We start from the raw sequence: 19,143 nt of genomic DNA, 5'->3' as shown, positions 1-19,143 counted from the left end.
TCTCCATATCAAAAATAGCTTATTTCTCCTCCATGGGAAACACTAAAGCCTGAACTGAAGGTACCGTAATGCCACGTACACACGATCGGAATTCCGGCCAGAAAAAGACCGATGAGAGCTTTTCATCGGAAAATGCGACCGTTTGTATGCTCCATCGGAAATTTAGCTGTCCGAATTTCCACCAGCCAAAAAATTGATAGCATGTTCTCAATTTTCCAGACAGAAAAACTTTCTATCGGTAATTCCGATCGTGTGTATGCAATTCCGACACGCCAAAAATCACGCATGCTCAGATTCAACTACAAGACAGAAGCTATTGGCTACTGGCTATTGAACTTCCTTTTTCTAGTCACGTCGTACGTGTTGTACGTCACCGCGTTATAAACGATCAGAATTTGATGTGACCGTGTGTAGGCAAGACAGCTTGAGCCGAATTCCATCGGAATTCCGTCGGAATTCCGTCGAGAAAACCATCAGAACTTTTTCCGACGGGAATTCCGATCGTGTGTATGCGGCATAAATGTCCTTAAATCAAAGTCTCAGATCCAAAGCATTTAGGTCCACAGGGAGTATACCCCCCAGCCCACATCTTATTTGCATGATAGGATGCAAGAAAGTAAAAATCTTGCCCTAAACTGCTCATAGGGCTCAAAACGGTTGTCTAACCAACCCAGACCACTCCCAACAAACTTAAAGTAGAAGTAAAAGCAAAGCTTTTTTTCCCCCCCATTTTAGATACAGTAAGAGATGGGTTATAAACCCTGTCATGTTTTTTTGCCATCTGTGTCCCATTGGGGAGGCTTCCCTTCATTTCCTGTCCCATAGCCAAAACAGGAAGTGAGGCAATCCCTTCAGAGTCACCAGAACTTGTGTCACCATTGGACGATTTCCCTTTCATTACAGTTCTGGGGACAGCCCAAAATGTGTTTTTTTTTTTTTTTTTTTTTACTGTTCTTATATTCAGGTGTTCTAATTCCTTTTCACTCTATCCAAAACAAAAACAAAAAAGCTTTTGCTTTAGTTATGCTTTAAACTACCCCAAGTAAACAAAAAAGATGGACACTGAGCAACCACCAAGATGGGACCCACTGTTAAAGGGCCCTACAATCCCTGGAACCCCCAATACCTGAAGTGCCGTATTATGCAAAATTCATTTTATTTCCCATGACCGAGCACCTGGCTTTGCCTCCTGAACCTCACAACTAGCCTATTACTAGAGGGGCCAGACCTTGACCAATGGAGATAGATTAAAATGTATATATCAGATGATGTATATTCAGGAGTAAAGAACTGGTTTATTGTTAGTATTTATAGATTTGTGAAGCGCCAACGCCACAATAAATTATATATGGTTTGGTGTATATATAATGGTAATCCATCTAAAGAGTTCAGATATCCACATTACCTAAGAAAATGGAAGGATCCTTCTCTCTTCATAGTAATTTATCAAATACAATAGATGCCAACAATAGCAAACAATGCAGCAAGGACAAGCAAATATTTCACAGGAAGAAAACTGTAGAAAAGCAAAACACCGTAATGCCAAAAATGAAACAAAGGCTTCTGTGTATGCCACGATTTACATAATAAAGACTAGCCTATAATCCACATCCAACCCTACAAAAGCTGTAAGTAATTAACCTGCAGTCCCTCTATAGAGATGTAAATAAGAATGTATGTCCAGCCAATATTTTTTTTTATTGTAGGATTGAATGGAGAAAGATTGGAACCACCGTCTGTTTTTTTTTTTTTTTGCTCTCTTTAAAGCAGCCCAGCGGGTTGAACAAAAAAAAATGATCCGATCCCCCCATCCACATTTTCGAATCCTCCCGCTGTGCCATTGTGTTCTGACGGTGAGGAGACTACCATTTTGAATGATAATTTGAAATGTCTACGCTCAGGGGAGCATTCTGTGAAAAGTTTGTAGATTTATAGTAAAGGCAGCAACAAGCACATAAATTAAGTAAAGGAAATTCCCATAAGATTACAAATCGTTCTACAACCCTGTAAACCTGCTTCACTTTTAAGGAAAAGTTCACTTTAAAATAGATAAATGCACATTTTTTTTTCCAGGTAAAAAAAAAAAGTGTGTGTAATTGTATATATATATATATATATATATATATATATATATATATATATATATATATATATATATATATATATATATATATAATTTGGGCGGTTACTGATTAATTTTCGTGTTCGATTAATCGTTTTTTTAAATCGATTAATTGACCAATTTTGATCAATTATAATGCACATACAGATCCAACTACTTTTATCTGATCTCATTGCATTGCAACTCTGCATTAGTCAGTGGTAAATGTGGTATACACTATATACAATCATGTAACACTAGTTAGTTTCCACAATCCATGACTTAACTTCACAGTTCACACAAATACGTTTAAATTCAAACTGCAGCACTGACGCAAGTCTTTTTTCTTTTTTTTTTTACACAGTAGCACGACAATCCCTCCACCTCCGGTCTAACTAATCCCACACACCTTATGGCATGGACCCCTGTGCAAACAGGTGGTCATGCAAGCAGGTATCAAAAGGGTTAACACGGACCATAAACTTCTCTCACGTCTCCTTAGATCTCAGCAAGGACGCCAGGTCATGGGTAGAAAGAAAAGATCCAAGTGCTCACCGCTTAAGTATAAGATTTAATTTTTGTGTTCAAACACAAACTACTCAGCGTGTAAAGCCGACAACCGTGTTAGTTCTGCAGGGCAGCAGCGGGTGACGTCATGCATAGCTCCTCCCCCGTACCTGTTACGTTCAATCAGAACTTCAACGTCACCGGACTCCTCCCCCCCTTCCCTTTGTTAGCAGACGGAGGCACTTGGGGAAGGAGGGAGGAGTCCAGTGACGTTGATGCCCGTGACGTCGCCGGATCTCTGACAACCCGGAAGCCGGTGGAGAGGTGAGTACCAATCGAAAGAATTTTGATCAATCAAAAAAATTAATGGAGGAATTAATCTTTAATTTCCACAGCCCTAATATATTATATAGTTTATATATTATATTATACATATACACACACAAACAGTTGTGCTCATAAGTTTATATACCCTGGCAGAATTTATTATTTCTTGGCCATTTTTCAGAGAATATGAATGATAAAAAAAACATTTCTTTCACTCATGGTTAGTGTTTGGCTGAAGCCATTTATTATCAATCAGCTGTGTTTACTCTTTTTTAAAATCATAATCACAACAGAAACTACTCAAATAACCCTGATCAAAAGTTTTGTGATTTTGGCCTGATAACATGAACACAAGTTGACACAAACAGGGAAAAACAGGAACGGAATATAAAAAGATATCCAAGGAATTGCGAAGGCCAATCAGCAGTGTTCAAACTCTAATCAAGAAATGGAAAATGACGGGTTCTGTTGAAACCAAACCATGGTCATGTAGAGCAACTAAAATTTCAGCCACAACTGCCAGGAAAATTGTTCGGGATGCAAAGAAAAATCCACAAATAATTTCAGGTGAAATACAGGACTTTCTAAATAAATGCAGTGTGGCTGTTTCAAGATGCACAATAAGGAGGGACTTGAAGAAAGATGGGCTGCATGGTCGAGTCGCCAGAAGAAGCCATTACTACGAAATATGCCACAAATTATCCCGCTTCCGCTTACAATACACCAAACAGCACAGAGACAAGGCTCAAATCTTCTGGCACAAAGTCATTTGGAGTGATGAGACCAAAATTGAGCTTTTTGGCCACAACCATAAATGCTTCATTTGGAGAGGAGTCAACAAGGCCCATGATGAAAGGTACACCATTCCTAATGTGAAACACGAAGGTGAACAGCTGATGTTTTGGAGATGTGTGAGCTACAAAGGCACAGGAAATTTGGTCAAAATGATGGCAAGATGAATGCAGTATGTTATCAAAAAATACTGGAGGAACATTTGCATTCATCAGCCAGGAAGCTGCGCATGGGACGTACTTGGACATTCTAACATGACAATGATTCAAAACACAAGGCCAAGTTGACCTGTCATTGGCTACAGCAGAATAAAGTGAAGGTTCTGGAGTGTTCATCTCAGTCTCCTGACCTCAATATCATTGAGCCACTCTGGGGAGATCTCAAACGTGCAGTTCATGCAAGACAGCCCAAGAATTAACAGGAACTGGAGGCTTTTTGCCAAGAGGAATGGGCAGCTTTACCATCTGAGAAGATAAAGAGCCCCATCCACAAATACCACAAAACACTTCAAGCTGTCATTGATGTTAGAGGGGTCAATACACAATATTAAGAACTGGGGTAATAAACTTTTGATCAGGGTCATCTTGGTTGGGTAGTTTCTGTTGCCATTATTAGTCAAACGCTAACCATGAGTGAAAGAAAACTTTTTGTTTTATCATTCATATGCTCTGAAAAATGGCCAAGAAATCAAAATCTGCCAGGGTATGTAAACTTATGAGCACAACTATATATATATTTTATATATATATATATATATATATATATATATATATATATATATATACATATACATATATACATGCATACACACACACACACACATACACACACCACATATACATATATTTTATTTTTATTTTTTGAGCCTGTAAAGCACTGCACCAATGATTAGCAGATCTGTCAGTGTATTTGTGTGCCTGTAAATCCGTGTAAGCTCATACACTGGCAGGATTAATCAATAAACTACCACAGCGCTCCGCAGTGCCGTGGTAGCTCAATGAAAACTACAAGCCCACAGGAAACAAAGGGTGTCGGGTCTTGTAGTTCTTTCCCGCAAGGTCACACTGATTTCAAAAAGAGACAGCTAATACGGGAATTTCTCCTCATACTACTGTCATTGGTGTGCAGTCATGTCCACAAATTGTTCCCACACAGTTGGGAGCATGAAATTGTCCAAAATGTCTTGGTCTGCTGACACCTTAAGGAGTTCCCTTCACTGGAACTAAGGGGCCAAGCCCAACCCCTGGACAACAACCCCACACCATAATCCCCCCTCCACCAAATGATTTAGACCAGTGCACAAAGCAAGGTCCATAAAGACATGGATGAGCAAGATTGGGGTGGAGGAACTTGGCTGGCCTGCACTGAATCCTAATCTCAACCTGATAGAACACCTTTGGGATGAATTAGAGCAGAGACTGTAATCCAGGCCTTCTTGTCCAACATCAGTGCCTGACCTCACAAATGCGCTTCTGGAAGAATGGTCTAATATTCCCATAGACACACTCCTAAGCCTTGTGGACAGCTTTCCCAGAAGAGTTGAAGCTGTTATAGCCCCAAAGGGTGGGCCAACTCAATATTGAACCCTACGGACCAAGACTGGGATGCTATTAAAGTTCATGTGCACGTAAAGGTAGGTGTCTCAATACTTTTGGTAATATAGGGGGTTATTTACTTAAGGAAAATCCACTTTGCATTGAAAGTGCACTTGGAAGTGCAGTTGCTGTAGATCCAAGGAGGACATGCAAGGAAAATAAAAAACAGTATTTTAGCTTGCACATGATTGGATGATAAAATCAGCAGAGCTTCCCCTCATTTCAGATCTATCCCTTAGATTTAGAGCTACTGCACTTCCAAGTGCACTTTCAGTGCAAAGTGGAGTTGCCTTTCGTAAATACTGTACGTAAATATGTGTACTTGGCTTCTTTCACTGCTGAACCAACAATGGCATGCAAGTCATCAAACCTCTTTGCGTTGACCAGAAGCTGAATATTTCAATAAAACTGTTGGCGGCATAACTGGGAAATGTGTTATTAACTTGTAAATGTTTTATATGCTGACAGTGTGACACGATGAGAAGTTGTATAATTACAGCAGGGTTAAATGCAGGTTTTGTTCTTGGTTTGGGAGGTTATTTTTAGTTTAGCTTCACCTTGCATTTTAGCTGCTTTAACTATCAGTTAAAAGTGCTTGCATGAGAATTTCATTGTGAGACTTTAGCTTACAGCGCACACATTGTGATGACACTATTCCAGCTTCGGTACATGAAAACGTATCCACACAGCAGCTTGAAATTCCAGTAGAAATCTCTTGTCATGTTTGGAAGCACCTTAAAGCGGACCTTCAGTTATTTTTTCAACTTTCCCTTTATTAAATCTTCTGCCCTTGTTGTTTTAACTTTGGATAGTAAAAAAATATTTTCTGCCAGTAAATCCCTTATACAGCCCACTTCCTGTGTCTTGTCCGGTCATTAGTCTAGGCTTATGACATCATGCACAGCTCTCTCTCACTCTCCTGAGAGTTTGCCAGGAAGGGAGGGGGGATGAGTCATAGGAGGGCCAATAAGAGCTGCAGGGCTGCAGAGCTGGACAATTGCTCTCAACTGTCCCTGATTTTGAGGGACTGTCCCTGATTTGGAGCAATGTCCCCCTGTCCCCCCTCATTTGTCTCTCATTTTGGTCTGATCCATATAGTTATATATAAAATGCACTTTATATCTTTCAAAAGGTGTTTCCCAGTACTAAACCTCTTATCCAATTTCTAAATTGCTACATTTGTACATTTTAAAGGCCAATATAAAGGAATAGTAGTGGTGAAAAAAAGCCTTTGTGGATTTAATGAACCTTTTTTTTGGGTTAATTCTCATTTAAGGGGGTGTGACAGGGGGTGTGTCCTATGCCTACATAGGTTTGTTAGTAGGTGTCCCTCATTCCCATCTCATAATGTTGGGAGGTATGCAGGAGTTGTTCTTCTGTATGTGTGTGTGTGTGTGTGTGTGTGTGTGTGTGTCTGTGTAAATCCAGGAAGTGAACAGACAGCAGCTTCAGCTGCCCACAGTTAAAATGGTTGCAAGGTGGAGGGAGATTTCTGCAGCATATTTGGCAAGTACAAAATCACAGTATATTAAATAATATGCAAAGTGGTTGGAGGGAAGCTTCAGAATGGCAAAGGTGTTTTTATTACAAATTATGTGAGCAGACTGCAGTTCCTCTTTAAGTAGAGCGTATCATACATTTTCTGCTCAACAAGCTGATTAGCACATACTATTTCAGTGCAAAAGTGGATACACAGGCACCCCAAAGATCATCATTCTGTCAATTAAAGTAAAACTAAAGGCAACACTTTTTTTTTTTAAGTTTGGACAGAATGGGGAGAGATTGTAACTCCTGTCAGATCTTCAGAAATCTTCCAGTGGGGGGCACTATTTATAGTGGCAACCAGGTATTTCCTTTATTGGCTGTGGTGCAGAAAGGGAAGGGAAATTTCACCAATAGGGCACATTTTAAAAAAAAAGTTTTGGCTGTAGTGTTAACATATGGCCTTGTCTACACTAGCAGTGCTCCCTAAAGAGTGATCTGCTTTCTGATCGCTCTTCAGAGGGCAGTTGACAAGCAGCGAGGTGGTTTTATATCACCTCCTTACACTAGAACACTGCAACCACTTGTACTGCCTGCTAAACAAGATGGTAAGCAAAGGTTTTTGGGGTGCTTCCATTCCATAGAATGAGTTGCATTCCACAGGTGGTACTGACTGTTGGAACGCAAATGTGGGGATAATTTATGGGGCACTCCTATTCAATTGAAAGAGGTAGGGTAGGGGATCATTTTTGCAAAGCATCGTGGTCAAAACATGTGTTTACCGCCAGCTGTTGCCTTTGCAGTATACAGGGGAGCAGTTTTGGGGGGGGGGGGGGGGGGTGGTAAACACTATAGCTCAACCACAGAGTTTTACTGCCCTCCCAACTCTTATCATAAACAGGACATAAAAGCTGAAATGTTTTTTAACCACTTGCAGACCGCACTTTAGCAAAATCACTGATACAGCACGGTCAGCCATTTCAGGGACGGCGTCATATGCAGCGTGCGTGTGACGAGCTCTGTGATCGATACGTCCTCCAGACACAGCTGATCACAGATCGGAATAAAGAGCCAATCACAGCGGCTCTTTACCACATGATCAGCTGTGTCTAATTACAGCTGATCACGATGTAAACACACTTGCCGGATATTGGCATTCCTTTCCTCACGCTGTCACAGCATAGGGAGAGGAGAGAGTCGGTAACTGGTTAGTGTGAAAGGGGACATCTGCACTGACAGTGTCCCGATTATCAGTTCCGCCCCAACAGTGCCCATTAGTATTACCTATCAGTGCCAATCAGTGGCCATCAGAGATGCCAATCAGTGCTGCAAATCTGTGCCAATCAATGCTGCCAATCAGTGCCACATATCAGTGCCCCTCAGTGCCGCCTATCAATGCCCTTCAGTGCTGTCTATTATTGCAGCCTCATTGGTGCCTCCTCATCATTGCCCACTAGTGCCGCCTCATCAGTGCCCACCAGTGGCACCTATCAGTGCCCGTCAGTGCAGCTTCATCAGCGCACATCAGTGAAGGTCTAATTTCGTTTGTTTAGCAAAAAATAAAAAACAAACACAGTGGTGACTAAATACATCCAAAAGAAAGCTCTATTTGTGTGAAAAAAATGTAAAAAAATGTCATATGGGTAGAGCGCTGGATGACTACGCAATTGTCATCAAAGTGCAAAAGCACCGAAAGCTGAAAATTGGCCTGGGCAAGGAAGGGGGTAAAGGTGCCCAGTAGATGAGCGACATTACCTTTAATTAAGGCTGTCCTAGGTTTGGATCACTGCTGGTTACTGCAAACATCATAGCTCTCTGGTGCAGGATCTGGCACAAAATACGTCTGCCGCTATGGCAAAGCTCCCAACTTTCCCTCATTTGGAAGGACAGTCCCTTTTTTTGGGACCATAACTTTCTGTTCCTAATGCAGCCTCAGTTATACCTCTATAGTACTGCATGTGTTATTTAAAAAACAGTAAATTTAAAGGAAAATTAGGAAGTAAAAAATATAAATATAAAAGATAATAAAATATAAAAGGAAAAATAGAGGTCAAAAAGCCAATCATTTTTTGCATATTAGATCTTTGTGGCCCATTAAATCAGGACCATGGCAGGGACCTGTGTTAGACTCTATAATCCAATGAGTCCAAAAGCTATATGTACGAGTGTATCTGCATTTTTTCGTGGATTCTGTAGAAAGGGGCATTGTTCCTTTCCCCTCTGATGTAAAATATATCAATAAATTATTGCAAAATAATATTAATAATAATAATAACTGGTGCAATACTGGTTGGCATCATAATCCAGTAGGTACCACGTGCTGAGGAATGGTTCCGCATGACTGTGGAATGGTTTATTATGGGTTGTTGTATTTATGTGTTATTTCTCACTCTGCACTTGCATCAATATTGTGTCTGAAAACACTGGTGGGTGTGAAATGTTACTTAAACAGTCTATAAAAATAGATTCAAGGAAATAGATATGGGAAAACAGTTCCTGATGAAGACGCCAACTGATACTTCATGACAATTAAATCAATTTTAGCCCAAATAAAAACAAAACACAAATACAAATAAATACAAAAAAAAAAAACATTAAGCAACCAAGCTATAGATATGTTATAGGAACACGTTTGTGACAGCGCAATTGTGTGAACCTTCCAATTTTATAGGCATTTCAGGGACATGGGTGTTGGAAATGACGTATACAGTATCCTTATCTGAGCACGCAGCCCGGCCAGTCAGGATAGGGGGTGGGGACAAGCAAGCCCCCCCGAACCGTACCAGGCCGCATGCCCTCAACATGGGGGGGTGGGTGCTTTGCACCTTGTCCCCATGTTGATGAGGACAAGGGCCTCTTCCCGACAACCCTGGCCGTTGGTTGTCGGGGTCTGCGGTCGGGGGGCTTATCGGAATTCGGGATCCCCATTTAATGAGGGGGCCCCCAGATCCCGACCCCCCACCCTATGTTAATGAGTGTGGGGTACATCGTACCCCTACCCATTCACCTGAGGGTTCTTCCGGTTCTTCTCCCGGGCTCCTCCACTATCTTCTTCCATCTCTTTTGCTAGCGTTGGCCCGGTCTTCTACGTTGTCTTCTTCCCTCTTCTCTTCCCCTGATGTTGACACGATGCTCTCTACTGCTGTAATGCCGCGTGAGCGGTGTGCGCCGACTTATATAGGCATGGGGTGTGGTCACCGGGTGATGTCACCCAGTGTCCCCGCCCCTTATGTCACAGTCCCGAGGCATGCTGGGACTGGGACGTCATAAGGGACGGGGTCACCGGGCGACATCACCCGGTGACCACGTCCCATGCCTATATAAGTCGCTGCGCACCGCTTACTCAGCATTACAGCGGGAGAGAGCACCATGTCAACATTGGAGGCAGAGAAGAGGGAAGAAGACGACGCAGAAGACAGGGCCAACGCTAGCAAAAGAGCTGGAAGAAGATAGCAGAGGAGCCCGGCAGAAGAACCGGACACCGGGAGAAGAGGCCCAAGAGAGCAGAGAAGTCAGAAGAGACCCCCCAAAATCGGAAGAAGACCCCCCAGAGCTGCCTAATAAATTACTTTTAAAACCTGTGTAGTGTGTTTTTTATTGACACTTTTTTTCCCCATCAGGTGAGTGGGTAAGGGTACGCCATACTCATTCACATAGGGTGGGGGGCCAGGATCTGGGGGCCCCCTTATTAAAGAGGGCTCCCAGATTTCGATAAGACCCCACCTGCAGACCCCAGCAACCAACGGCCAAGGTTGTCGGGAAGAGGCCCTTGTCCTCATCAACATGGGGACAAGGTGATTTGGGGTGGGGGGCTGCAGGGCGCCCCCCTTCCCCAAAGCACCCACCCCCCATGTTGAGGGCATGCGGCTTGGTATGGTTCGGGGGGTGCTCGCTCGTCCCCATCCCCTTTCCTGACCGGCCAGGCTGCATGCTCGGATAGCGGTCTGGTATGGATTTTGGGGGGACCCCACGCCGTTTTTTCAGCGTAGGGGGTTCCCCTTAAAATCCATACCAGACCTAAAGGCCTGGTTTGCCCCTGAAGGGGAACCCATGCCAGTTTTCATTATTAGAGAGGCGACTTTTCCTGTAAAGTCGCTTCAATATAGATGGAGATCCAACTTGGATTAGACTTCCATTGAATTCTATGGGTACAAGTCGCCTAGAAGTAGTACAGGAATCTTTTCTGAAGTCATAGCAACTGCAGTAGTGTGCATTAAGACGGATCCATTCACTTACATTCATTTTTTCATGTAGCACGACTTGAAGTCGGGTCCAAAGTTGCCCCTGTGTGAATGGACTCTTACAAAAACTTGAGGAGTACAAAATCTGGTGCAGTTCTGCAGAGAAAGCTTCCAGGTTTTATTGTCAAACCTTAGTTGAACAAGCTGAAATTAGAAGCTGATTGGCTGCACCTGATTTTGCACTCTCCAGTTTTAGTCGTATACTGTATGTCATTCTGTATCAGTGGTTGGCCATACAAATTACTGGTTAATTATACTCTATAGAGAGATGCAGAATAAAACTGCAAACAATGACTATACTAGATTTTAGGACAAAATTAAATCTAGGCTTCTGCAACACGTCTTCTACCTAGCCTAGATCTGAGGAAGGGGGTGCGCTCCCCGAAACGCATTACCATTTAAGTCTTCCACTTACATGTATTTGATTTTCATTCTTGGTTTCTTTCTGCTCTGATCGTACATTGCCATCAGCGGGCAAAGTGAGTCTCAGCCGACAAATGTTCCCCTAGAGAGAAAATAAAATTACTATGTTAGTAGATTATATGTTAAGGAAAGAAAAAATAGCTTATACCAGCTTGCTGTTAAAATATTGTTAGCCTACAAAACTCTTTACATAGCTAGTTAGGAATTTCATTAGTATGAAGTATTTTTTTAGTAAAGTATATCTAAAGCTTAAACTGTATTTGAGCTGAGGACCCTGCGTACTTCCTTCTACACGCATCCAACACCCCACAGAAAGTATACAAAAAATCTGTAATTAGACACTTGCTGGACGCAGCCAAAGCCTGCATACCACTTCAATGGAAGTCTACTACCCCACCGACTATAGCCTCATGGATTTCTAAGGTAGAGGACATAAGACGCATGGAGGACCTTGTCCTCACGGCGCAACAGAGACAGGAAACATTTTCCAACACATGGCAGTTGTGGATCACTTTTATATACTCAGTGGAGGGCCAAGCTCTGAGGGAGACCACCGCAAACGCACGGGGCTGACCCCCCCCACGCATACACGAATGTGAGTAGCATGTACGCCTTCCGACACCCCATGTTCATGGGACCCCACCCATCCCCCCCTTCCCTCCTTCCCCCCTTCCCCCACCTTTTTCTTTTTCTTGCTTTGTCTTACTGTTCTCTCTAACCACGCTCTCCCCCTCATGCTGGAGGATTCCCTCCGATGGGAGTAGGGAGGGCAGATAAAATGAAAAGTTGGGACCGGGCACACGCCCCCGTCGATATGCCATGCAGCACACTTGAGTACAGACGCCCTCTCCGTGAGGGAAGTGCGCCCGTGGGTATAGACACACGTTGGACGAAGAACGAGCAGAACATGCAAACACCAGACCTAGGATAAGAGTTGCGCGGAGCAAGGAATATTTGAGTCTGCCTCATGACAAGTAGATGGAAGGCTACGACTACAATTATGTATGTTTTGTCATAAGGCGATTTGTTGGACTTTTACACATATTGCTCCCTTGTCCTACTTTGTCATATCTGGTTCTTGTTTTATATCGTTTTATCCTTTCTCTTGTATGTTCATCCTTTCTCTCGTTGTCTGCCTCATGTGATACCATGTAACCTGCCGGGTCGATTGGGCCCTGTCCCTGTTATAAATAAATAATTTAGAAAAAAAAAAAAACTGTATTTGAGGACGGCAAACTGAAAAAGCTATTTACAGTATTTATCGGCGTATAACACGCACCTTAACTTTAAGAGGGAAGGTTCAGAAAAAAAACTTACATTTTAATATAAGGGTCAGTGCTCTGCAGTCTCATCAATGCAGCCTGATCTATGCCCATCTGCAGCCTCTAATATGCCCATTAATGCACCCTGTTTAGTGCCTATCTGCAGCCTCTAACATGTCCATGATTGAGGCCTCTATGGTATACATCTGCAGACTTGCCTTTGCAGATGACTGCAGCCGCGCCAGTGCTGGATGACACAGATCCGCGATCTCCTGTGTATACGGCGCTCAGTCACTCACAGTCCCGCCCGGCTCATATGGACAGAGCAATGGTCCAATGCCGGGCCAGGGGGGCGGGACTGTGTGCGACAGTGCTGGATACACAGGAGATCGCGGTTCTTTGTCATCCAGCAGCGCTCGCCCCCTCCTTCCACTCCGAGTAGCAGGGATCGGTGTATAACACGCACACACGATTTCCCCCTGATTTTCAGGGGGAAAAAGTGTGTGTTATACGGTATGGTAGTATGGTAATATGGTATGGTAATATGGTAGTTCATATTTAATATTTGCAGAAAACTCATCCATCCAAGTCTCTATGCTTTTATTTTGTTAAAAAATTCATAATTTAAAAACACCCCCTGGCATCCCAACCGCAGCCATGTTGAAGGGCAGATAATTCATGTAGCATTTACTTCCTGGAATAGCTCAGGCCACCTGCCCTTAGCTCAGGCTTTCAGTCTGGGGGGGGTGCTTAGCTGAGAAAGCCCCTCCTCTAAATTGCCCATGAAGACTCCAGGGATGTATGACATCATTTTGACATCATTTTGGCCTAGGCCACAAACCAGGAAGAAAAGTTTAAAACCAGTGAATATAGTATACCTTCCTATCTATTTACTAATGCTAGCAGGAAAAGAATTAAAAATAGTTCATGTTGATTGAGAAAGTTTAGTTCCACTTTAAAACCCCTCTGTATTTTGCTGTAGAGAGGTTTCCCTTCACGTTTCGTCCAAGAGACAGTACAGGAATTAATAGGAAATGTATCCAAAATAAGAGAAAATCTCCTCTTAATTTTCACTGGGAAAATTGTCACCATTGGAATATCTCCCCCCAACTGTTCAGACAATGACCACCATGACTGATAGGGCAAATGTCCCTGTTGAGGACAGAGAAAGCAATAATAAAGCTGACAAACCTAACCACCAAAAATGCCCAAAATAGTGGAACCTAATAGAAATGAGTGGTGCAGATATTGGTGTTATACTGTGTATTAACTTAAGATTTTATCTGATTAGCATTTTAAAAATGGAAAATATATTTTGGTATGTTATCAAGCAAGCTTTATAAAATAAATGTATACATTCGTATTAGTATTTCCAAAGTTCAGAGAGTGTTTGACAGGTGTTGAGGAGGCAATATGTTGGCATGGCCCCATTCAGTACCACCTGCTGAAATGCAATTGGGGGATCATCTTTGCTGTGTCACATTACAAAGCATCACAGCCGCAGCATGTGTAGACCCACATCCTCTGCCTTTGTGGCTTAACCACTTGCCGACCGATGGACTCGGATTTACGTCGGCACAATGGCAGCAAATGGGCATACCCGTACGTCCCCTTTAATTGGCGGGGTTAGCGCGTGCGTGCGTGATGCCCGGTGTATACATCATGACCGTGCCCTCAGGACCCGCAGTCTATGTCCGCTGGTCTCCCGGCGATCGTGTCACAGAGCCGGAGAACAGGGAGATGCCTATGTGAACAAGGCATTTCCCCATTCAGCCTTGTAACATGACAGAGATTACTGCTCCCTGTCATCGGGAGCAGTGATTGCTGTCATGTGAGTTAAAGCCCATCCACTCCACAGTTAGAATCACTCCCTAGGACACACTTAACTCCTTAAAGCGGGAGTCCGCCGGGAGTTCCGCCGGGAGTTCCGTCGTTTTTTTTTTTTAAAAGCCAGCAGCTACAAATACTGCAGCTGCTGACTTTTAAAATAGTGACACTTACCCGCCCAGATCTCTCGATCGTCTCTCGGGTGCTGCCGCTGCCATCTTGGGTATGGGAATCAGGAAGTGGAGCCTTTCGGCTTAATTTCCCAGTTCCCTACTACGCATGTGCGAGTCGCGCTGCACAATAAGGATGGTCCCCGCTGTCTCTGGGATCCGTGTGTTTCCCAGCAGGCAGTGGGGGACCTTCGGAAAGGGGCGTAGATTCTGCGGAAAGGGGCGTACCTTCTGCAGAATCTACGCCGGAAGTGGATGCAGATACCTGTACTGTACAGGTACCTGCACCCCCCTCCCCCCTGAAAGGTGCCAATTGTGGCGCCGGAGGGGGGAGGATTCCAATGAGCGGAAGGTCCACTTTAGGGTGGACCTCCACTTTAATCGCCCCCCCAGTGTCATAAAAATTCAACAAGGACAGTAGGCCCTTGAATGATGGCGGTGGTAGGGGTTACAGGGCCAGGAATTCCAGCAGAGTGACCTCACCAGAGGTATAAGAGACTTAAGTGGTCATGAAGTTTCTATTAAACAGTGAAATTCGTTGAAGAAGCCCTTTAAGAATCTGCTGCATGTACTTAGATGTCATGGTTCACTGACGAGCTACAAATATTTAGCATGATCCCTAGATGTTCTAGCATATACAGGACTTTGATTCCTAGAAATGTTGTACAGTTGCACATTTGTTAAACAGTAGTTAGTACAACCCCGTTGACATATTTGAAGACATACTAGTTATAATCACACAAGGACAGTCAGGAAATAGAGCTAAGAGTATGAATAGGAGAACACTCTCTGGTAGACACTCCGCCTACAATTTTATGTCACCTCCATAGCTTGGAGCCAGTGCACCCTCTTTATCCACCTTTTCACCAACGTTTTACTCAGCCCTTCTAAATAAACTTGTTTCTTTACACTAATTATAATTCCAAACAAACCTGACAGCGAACTTCAAAATGTTTCTCAGTAAACAGCAATTTTATAAGCAGACATTTTTTAATTAAGGCTGATCTACGCGATAAGCAAATTTTGTCTAAGACCCTTTTTACACTGGGGCGTTTTTCAGGCGCTTTAGCGTTAAAAAAAAGCGCCTGTAAAGAGCCTGAAAGAAGCCTCATCTGCAATCCCAATGTGAAAGCCCGAGTGCTTTCACACTGAGGCGCTGCGTTGGCAGGGCGTCAAAAAAATTCCTGCAAGCAGCTTCTTTGCAGCGCTTTTGGAGCGGTGAATACACCACTCCAAAAGCGCCACCCCTTCCCATTGAAATCAAAGGGAAGCACCTGCAAAATGCCTGAAAAAAGCGCCTGCAAAGCGCTTTTGGCAGCAGCGCTTTTAACCCTTTATTTGGCCACTGGCAGGGGTTAAAAACGCCCCAATAGCGCTCGAAAAACGCTGGTAAAGCGCTGCTAGTTTAAGCTGCGCTTTACAAGGCTTTCATATTGGGATTGCAGATGAGGCTTCTTTTCGAGCGCTTTATATGCACTTTTTTTAATGCTAAAGCGCCTGAAAAACACCCCAGTGTGAAAGGGGTCTAAATGCAAAGGGTCTGTGTATTCTTACTTGAATCTTGACTTGCTTTGTGCATTTATTCTAGGTCTGTACGATAATGCGCTGTGAAACCTTACCTCTCTGCACGAGCTTCCTAAAATAAGGACCAGTCACTGCTGCTCTCTCCTTTTGCAAGTATGACTGGTCTTGTCTCTGCTCCTCCTGAAGTTTTTAACAGACAGTCTGTAGTATTTGGTAGTCACAAGATATTGTCACCACTACTTTTACAAAGGCTATTGGGAGTTTGAGCAGGGCCATGGATATGGGGGTACCATTGGTCCTCCTGTCCAGGCAAGCAAGGGGGTCCAGGCAGCAGGATGAATTGGATATGGGCAGGCAGGCAGTTACTGGAACTGACCCCCTATATGGCTCTTTCTGCAGCAGCTGAAAGCTGGCTTCTTCAACGCTCACTCCCACCAGCTTTCTGCTGCTACAGCGAGAGCCATAAAGGGAATTGATTCCTACACCGATCACCCTCCCTGAGTACCATACCTTTCCCCGTTACCTGTTCCCCTCATTCACAGTGCTGCTGGTTTCCCCGCTATCCTTCTCTCCTGCAGCTGCAAGCACACAATTGGGTCCTTCAGGATGGAGAATGGGAGAAGGTTCCAGTAAATATATCATATTTACCAGCCCCTTCTTTTCCTAAATAAACACAATGAGTGATCAGTACTGATCACTCACTGTGTTCATTCATAACTCCAGCATAGTAACTGGTGTTTATTTGGGGGGGGGGGGCTGTAAGTTTGTCTATATGGGGCACCGTGGTTTCTAACAGCAGTCCTGCTATTGAGGAAAACATTGCGTAAAAGTATTTATGCCTGGAGACCAGCTTTAATATATGTAAAATGTACTTATGCATTCTAGTGCTGTTAAAGTGTTACTAAACCCACAACAGTAGAATCAGTGTGTATATGCAGTAAAGCATACTTGTTTTACTCACTGTGGAACCTAAGGAGTTAATCCTCTGCATTGTGACAAAAGGATGTTTGATTCTCCCTTTCTTCCACTGTCTCCAATCCATCTCCTAATAGAACAGAGCCTTGGAGTCACTCTGCACATGCTCAGTTTGAGGTGTATTGCTAGATAGATTTTCTTTTTTCTTGGGAGGATGCATGTGATCAGCACAGGGCCAATCAGCATGCAGCCTCATAAGACAGTCAAAGCAGAACAAAAACTCCTCCTACAAGCTTTAACCAGTGCTTGGCCGGGAGCTGATAGTCAAGTCACAAGACTGCTATATACTGCTGATAAAATGTAGCAATTTATTTACTAAAATAATTGCATTTCCATGTTTTTTTTACTGTGGGAAACCAGATTTAGCGAATGCAGGTTCCTGGGTTTAGGAACACTTTAATGCTTACTCAGGGAAGTGCATGTTTACCTTGCAAAATGGATGTTAGCAGGTGTAGCTCTGTTTACTTTTAATATCCAATCAAAGTGTGGTGTTTTTTGCTAGTACACGCTTGGGTGTGTAACGTGAGCACCTTATAAGGGGTCCCTGGTTCAAATACTAGGCAGAATACTATCTGCATGGCGTTTGCATCTTCTCCCTGTGCTTGTGTGGGTTTCCTCTGGGTACTCTATTTTCTACCCAAACTCCAAAGACATGCTGGTAGTTTCTGCTTCTAAAGCCTTTTACAAATCCAACTTTGAGCCCGTGTTCTGTCTGTTCTACAGAAGCTGGTCTCACAACCAGATTCTGCCGAACGGACATGCTGGAAAGCCAGCAGCCAATCAGCACTGGCAGACAATGGCTGCAAGCACTGATCAGTGTGTTCTGATTGGAGGGGGGGTTCCCCTGTCAGAACACAAAGGCACAGTGGGGGCGGGAATTGCCGCATCCACATTGCATCTGTTAGTAAGGTGATCTCTCAGTTTTTGTTTTTTTTTCAGCCCGCTGGGTTGAGTGGAAAAGAACTTCTAGAGTGCCCTCTAGATGCTCAGATAAAAAACCAGAGCTCTGGATAACAATACTGTTTGAATAGAATTAAAAATCCTCTGGTAGGTCCACTTGATTACATAGGGGGAACTGTATGCTGATAGACTTCTGTTTCATAGTTACATAGTAGGTGAGGTTGAAAAAAGGCACAAGCCCATCAAGTCCAACGTGTGTGTGTGTGTGTGTGTGTGTGTGTGTGTGTGTGTGTGTGTGTGTGTGTGTGTGCGCTTTTATGTCAGTATTACATTGCATTCCCCTGTAAGTTGTAGTCGTTTAGGTGCCTATCTAATAGTTTTTTAAAACTATCGATGCTTCCCGCTGAAACCACTGCTTGTGGAAGAGATTTCCACATCCGTACCACCAGGGCTTTTTTTCCTTGGAGAATAGGTGCAGGAACGCCCTCCGTCTGAGTCACCCCTTGTCTCTGTCCCCTACCCACCTCTGACCACCATCCCTTGATTCCACCCCCTACCCACCTACCAGTACTGCCCCGAGAATACAGAACAAAGTATAATTTTGTGGTGCCAAATCATTTGTATGGAGCATGTTGTTGATAAAAAGAAAAGCAGTAAAATAGATCCCCTGCAGCCAGCAACAATAGAATCCCAGCAAAAGATCCCCACACAACGATAGACTCCCCCAGCAACAATGGACTCCACCCCAACAACAATAGATTCCCAGTGAAGTAACAGTGAACTACCCACAACAAAATATCACACTCAGTAACAAAATATCCACCCAAGCAACATTAGACCCCCAGCAACAACAACAGATCTCCCAGCAGCCAGCATCAATGGATCCTCCAGCAGCCAGTAAAAATAGACCTCTCCCTCAACAGAAGATCCCTTCCAGCAACATAAGACCCCCCAGCAACAACATATTCCCCATCAGCAACAATAGACCCTCACACAAAATCATAGTGACAATAGATC

The 19,143-nt window shown here is 43.5% G+C and overlaps 1 protein-coding gene across 3 annotated transcripts in view; it reads right to left on the bottom strand.

Annotated features, from left to right (window-relative positions):
• The window catches only part of MYZAP (myocardial zonula adherens protein), a 154,502-nt gene that overhangs the window by 83,817 nt on the left and 51,542 nt on the right, over window positions 1-19,143 (bottom strand). For 2 of the 3 annotated variants that reach the window (XM_077473102.1, XM_077473101.1), the window contains exon 2: window positions 11,461-11,550. The exons of the other annotated variant lie outside the window; for it this stretch is intronic. In XM_077473102.1, coding sequence (XP_077329228.1) covers window positions 11,461-11,550 — 90 coding nt within the window. The remainder of the gene's footprint in view (window positions 1-11,460; window positions 11,551-19,143) is intronic. 3 annotated transcript variants of the gene reach the window in all.

This window comes from Lithobates pipiens, unplaced genomic scaffold, assembly GCF_037356315.1.
Source record: "Lithobates pipiens isolate NorthernLeopardFrog02 unplaced genomic scaffold, aLitPip1_a1.2 Scaffold_8, whole genome shotgun sequence".
Taxonomy (NCBI): domain Eukaryota; kingdom Metazoa; phylum Chordata; class Amphibia; order Anura; family Ranidae; genus Lithobates; species Lithobates pipiens.
This window is presented reverse-complemented; position numbering and strand designations above follow the sequence as displayed.